Raw genomic sequence first — 6,192 nt, forward strand, 5'->3', positions numbered from 1 at the left:
AATCTGCAGCGTTTTGGCGTAAAATTTCGGGGTTAATATTTTACGTGGGAAATGGTTGAAATATGGCAAATTGTTGTTTTAGCTGAGAAACATGATAATAAACATGGGATTATTCCTGTGTGTATGATATTTGGGGCTGAATTTTTGGGGTTTCACGAGCCGAATAGATGACATTGGGGTTTGTATAATTCGGGTAATGTCATGGGGACTTATGATTTATGGACAAGTTTTTTGGAGGGGGGATGATTTTTTTGTTTTGCGTGGGGTTATTAATTAGATGGAGGAAATATTTTATCACTGGAGGGGTGTTATTATTAAGATGGTGATTTACATATATAAGGAAATGGCATTAATCCTTGGGGGGTGACTTTCTTTTTTTGGTGGAGTTTCTTGTAGTTTTTTGTCCCAAATAGGTGATAATTTTTTATATAATTGGGCAGTATCGTTTGGGAGAATTATGTCTTCGAGATAACTTTGGAGCACCTTGGTCATGTCCTGGAGATAGTTCTGTGGAATGTGCAGATATGGTTTCAGTATTGAACATTTTTTGAGAATCATGAGTTTCTGGCATTGCAAGTCTGTCTATGCTGCAGTTCGAAGCACCTGAGGTGTTCACAGGTGGATTTTTTGCTAATGTTGCTGTAATGAATCCGGTTGCGGATTTTTCCCTTTGGAATTGATTACTCGGGGACTTGCACTATTCTTGTAGATGCTGATTATGGCATTCCACAGGAATGTATCATGTAAGGGGGTTCTTTTCCGGTCGTTTCTGGTCAATGGGATTGCTGTGGTAGCAGATTCCGTAACGGTACACATTCCGTTTAGGGAAAGATATTGAATTATATGTTTCTTTTTCTCTTATGTGTGCTGTGTAATGGGGAAAGCTCACTTATTATTGTTGTTATTATCTTATTTTTTTTCCTTTTTTTTTCTTTTCTTACGAGAGATTTTGTAATGGGGGTTAAGCTCTAAATAGCATTTTTATTTTAGATAGAAGATATAATTTGTCGCGATATGTGAGTTATATAGAAGGGGTGTTCGGCATTATATTTTATGGAGGTTAGTTATATAAACCATAAAGGGATTTTTGCTGTTAGACTTTATGGGTTCTCTTTTGATAGTGTGTTTGTCAGATATGGGATTATTTGTGAGGATTCAGTGGGTAAAGATTGTTTTGTTTAGCGAGGAATTTTAAATATTTAACTAGTAGATTTAATATATTAATTATGGACGGATTTGTGGGGTAAAGCAAGACTTTAGTTATTTTATGACCATGTAGACCTTTTAAATACGGACACACTAGAGAATTCCCAACTCTACGTGATGGTGGCTATGGAAACGACTTCATTCTACAGTACCAGAGGTCGAGTCAAGTCTGCACACGAATGGCGTTTCTATGGACTGCCTTTGCAAAGGATGAGATGTCTTCGATATACCATCTCAGGATACGTTCTGGGATAAATCAGGAGTCTACAGTCTTCGATGAGGCGGGTGCGAGTAACACTTGCATAGAAGTCACGGGATATTTCCTTGACAACGGGGTGGTGACCACGTTTCCTTCAGTAGAAAACGTCGAATCTACAGTTTCGCGACGAGAGGGTGTTGGATACACTCACGAGGGTCGCAGACGCTGAATAATGGCGCGTGCTGAGTTGTTCCAAGTTGGTTTACGCACTCGACCTGTGTCTACAACTCGTCCACAAAAGTGTTTCATAAACACTTACATGGAAACCATGAGGCGGTTCGGATTCCGCCTACAGTGGAGACCGTTACAATCCCGCCGCTGGAGGATAGTGACGAAGATGAATTCTTCTTCGACGAGCGTTATACAATACCAATATTAATGATCATGTTAGGTGCTATACAGTTCTTAAACTTTTGTGCATTCGACGAAGCACAAGGGCCCCAGCAACATAGATGGCCCTAAGTCATGTGGTAAATTGATACATTGTGCATTAGTTGCTGATGTGGTGTGCGACAGGAGTGCATAGAGGACTGGGTGGCTGGGGGGGGGTTAAGATATATATATATAATATATATATATATATATATATATATATATATATATATATATATACATATTATACATACATTTTTTTTTTATAGAGAGAGAGAGAGAGAGAGAGATAACATTGACCTCAGGGCTTGGGTGTCCTTCAATCTGCTGCCATTACTCTACTCTAATAGAATTGTTCAAGTGTAAGTGAAAGTTTCCCTCGAATGAAACTGGCGTGTCAGAGATTCCTTCCACTATTAGATTCCTTCATAAAGCATATCTGAGATTGAAGGTTACGAGAAAATGATATCACTCAAACCGCGAAATTACAGTTTGACGTATTTGTCTCGCAAGCGTGAAAGCAGTAGTAGCCACCATATTGGCTATTTATTAGTATTATGTTCAACAATCCTTGATTTAATTTCACTCTTTTTCCTATGTTTAGCTGTCGGTTCATCTAATGTTAGCTTGCGTTTCAAAATTAGGACGATGATTGTTATGTATTTGCGTTAATTTAGCAGTTATTAGAAAACAATTTCTGTTTACTGTTTCATCAAGCAAACATATATTTTAACGTAATTTATAAACGTAATTCTTGAATTATTCTCTCATTTTACTCTATTTCTTTTTACTGTTTCCTCCAGCAATTGCTGCGCATTTGTTTTACTTTATAAATTTACTTCTTAAATCTTTCTCTTGTTTTGCTTTATATCCATATTTACTGTTTTAGCGAGCAATTGTTACATAATTGTTTTACTTTATAAATCTCTTATTTTACTTTTTTATTCATCTTGCCAATTCCTCACGCAATTGCTGCATGATTTTTACTTTATAAATTTCCTTCTTAGATCATTCTCATAGTTTTACCGACATTTAATTGAGAATCGATTATGATGTGAAGGATGTCTCGATCATACACTTCCTGACAAAGCAACAGTACTTACTACTCTCCATCCACCCCCCCCCCCACCCCCCCCCCCCCACCCCCCCTCCGCTGTGTCTCGAGATCCTTGTCCTCTGCGGTAAATGAACCATTACCGCTCGCGCGAGGAGCAATTATCTGCAGGCTTGGTTTAATTAGGAGTGCTTGGCAAAGGAGGGCCCATTAGAGAGAGCGAGAGGAGAGGAGAGAGAGAGAGAGAGATACTAAGGTCCTGGCCGAGCTATAAAAGGGAGAGGGGTTCCATCGGTGCGTTATATTTGCCGCTTACCTCTCGACTCGGATAGAACTCGCCCGGAGGTTGATTTACTCCCGATTTCTATATATATTTATTGCGCCGTTCGTTTGTCTGGCCAGTGCTCCAGGATCGTTGGAGCGATGAAGTTTTTGGTAAGGAATTTTACAAGATCGAGGCGCATTTCAATAAATCGCTTGTCTATATATATATATATATATATATATATATATATATATATATATATATATATATATATATATATATATATATATATATATATATCACTCTGCGCCAATGCAAAACGTGAATGTGCTTAATTGATTTTGTTTATTTAGTTACTTCATGTTCATATCGCTATTTAGTCATTATTTTGTGACCTGACGTAATAGAAAAGATTGTAATGGTTTAAGACCCTAAAGCAATTATTCATTGGGTTGCAACGTCTTCAGCGAATTAGGATTTCGTCTTTATTTGTTTTTAAAGCATAGACACAGAAATAAGTAATAATAAGATATAATTTAAAGGAAAGGAAGAGTAAATTGTATTAAGATAAAAAAGTAATGGGAATGACTATACTACTAAAAATAATTCATATATAATATATAATATATATATATATATATGTATATATATACGTGTGTATATATATATATATATATATATTATATATATATATATATATATATATATACATAACGAATAAGTAATTATTTCTTTTAATCTTGGTTAATAAAAAAAAAAATTGGACTTACACGACGGTTCATATTTGACTTGGCAGTTTCGAAAGCAAAATAAAGTTTGGTAAACACGGGATTCTCAAGAACTCCTGTTCATTATTTGTGCCGTGTTGTGTAATTAGTGTGAGGTCTGCCTGGTCTCAATTAAAGTGTTGTCTGTCGAACTAATTATTTTCATTATTTTTGGAGCTTTTCTTGAATTTTGCTTCTTTAAATTTTTTTTTATGTTTTTCAGAAGACCTCTTATAACCCGTAAGGAGGTTAGCGCCATCAATTTCACGTGGTGCACTGTAGGCATTACTAAAGGGTGTCTGAGGCGTCCTATCGGCTCTTAGCTTCTCCAACTTTTTTTTTTTTTTCAACTTTACCTCCATTTCCAATTCTTTCTTCAATCTTCTGTCCAACTTTTTTTTTTTGCTGTTATCTCTTAGTGGAACTGTAGGTTTCTATCAACTCCACCTTTAGATCCGTGGGCTGTTATATTTATTTGGGCTATCTTTATCTTGCTGTACAACCACTCACAACACCAGGCCCCCGCCCCCTCCCCCATCCCTCGTTTAACTATATCTCGAGGGCCAATTGACCGATAATGCCCCAGTGCTTGGCTGGTCACACTAAAATTCATACTCAAATCAAATAAATTCAAAGCTTTTATATTATTATACTTTTTCGTTATCATCACTTTTCCTCCTTACTTGTCTTCAATATTGCTACTTAATCATTATTATTGTTTCTTTTCATCAGTGTTGTTGTAGATTAAGATACCAGCACGGACTCTTTTATTAGTGTTAATTATTTTTTAGTTATCATTATACATCATTCATCATCTTCGTTATTTACATGTTGCTGTTATCACTATCTCTCTTTATCTACCAACCATCATTGTTTTAATTTTCTTATCATCGAATCGTTCTTTTGTCAGGTCGTGACCTTCCTGACGACGAACTAGCAATTTTTTTTTTTTTTTTTTTTTTTTTTTTGAGGTATTATTATCATCACTACCTCATCTCTATCCGTTATCACTGTCGCCTTTTACCGTTTTATCATCGCATCGTTCTCCCGCCAGGTCGTAGCGCTCCTGGCGACGATCGCGTCCTCGGAATACGTCTACAAGACGCCCCACAACGCCCTCCCCCTGAACCCCGGACCGAGCGTGGTCGACAGGAAGGTGATCCTTGGGCACCTCGATAGACACGGGCCCTTCCACGGGCTCCGCACCCACGGATTAGGACACGTGGTGTCCGAACACGAACTCCTTCCCGAATACGGCGTCCACGACGAGTACCTTCCTCCTCTCGCTTACGGTTACGGACACGGGGGACACCCCCATGCCCACCTTCATGGGCACGTCCACGCCCATCCTCACGCTCACGTTCACGCCCATCCTCACGTCCATGTCCATGCCCACCCTCACGCCCACATCCACGCCGACCCTCACGCCCACCTCCACGCCCAACTTCTTGGGGTCAACCATGGAATCCTTGCAGGACCCCATGACGTATACGGACACGGGGTTGGAGTGGCTCACCATCCGTATAACGGACAGTCGTACGTAGCACCCAGACATCATGGTAATTACGGCTACGCACCTCATTATGGGTATGAGTATTAGTGTGTAATTGTGAATAGTTATGAGAAACATAACTTAATTTATGATTTAATGTTAATAAGAAATTTTTTTACATTTTTTGGTAAATATATTTAATATCCAGTGGACGTAGTTTTATTAAAGGAAATAATGTTTAATGAGGTAATATCACCATTCGATAATCTCAGGGAAACTGCCTTATTATTATTATTATTATTATTATTATTATTATTATTATTATTATTATTATTATTATTATTATTATTATTATTATTATTATTATTAAGAAAGATAGAATTCCCATAATTTTGTGAGAATGGAAATACAGAATAACAGTAAGCGACAGAATTACATAATAAAAAACTGGAAAATCTTAAGGCCAAAAAAATGCAAGCATGAATATAATTCAACACCAATTAAAAAAACAACGCAAGTATGTAACTAGGAATTACACTTCAAGAAGCAAAAATAAAATAATCCTTTTTCATCACATTTTTTGTTTGTTTGGTTAGTTCACAAAATTGAAGTAATACTATATATTCTTGATATAGCATCATTCCATTTTCAAAAAACAATACATGGATATTTATTGTCAACTGGATTATGTATCTAACATGTTACCTTGTTAAATCATCATTAAATTTTTTGTACAATTAACAACAATATTTGCTCATTATAACTGACGAACTGAAA

At 36.8% G+C, this 6,192-nt stretch overlaps 1 protein-coding gene across 1 annotated transcript; it reads left to right on the forward strand.

Annotated features, from left to right (window-relative positions):
• The first annotated feature begins 3,198 nt into the window (after nt 1-3,198).
• Nucleotides 3,199-5,625, forward strand: LOC135196788 (histidine-rich glycoprotein-like). Its single transcript, XM_064223575.1, has 2 exons — nt 3,199-3,326; nt 4,978-5,625. Exons 1-2 carry the CDS (start codon nt 3,315-3,317, stop codon nt 5,521-5,523), a joined length of 558 nt encoding a protein of 185 aa, XP_064079645.1. The 5' UTR covers nt 3,199-3,314; the 3' UTR covers nt 5,524-5,625.
• Nucleotides 5,626-6,192: the final 567 nt, after the last annotated feature.

Source organism: Macrobrachium nipponense, chromosome 18, assembly GCF_015104395.2.
Source record: "Macrobrachium nipponense isolate FS-2020 chromosome 18, ASM1510439v2, whole genome shotgun sequence".
Taxonomy (NCBI): Eukaryota; Metazoa; Arthropoda; class Malacostraca; order Decapoda; family Palaemonidae; genus Macrobrachium; species Macrobrachium nipponense.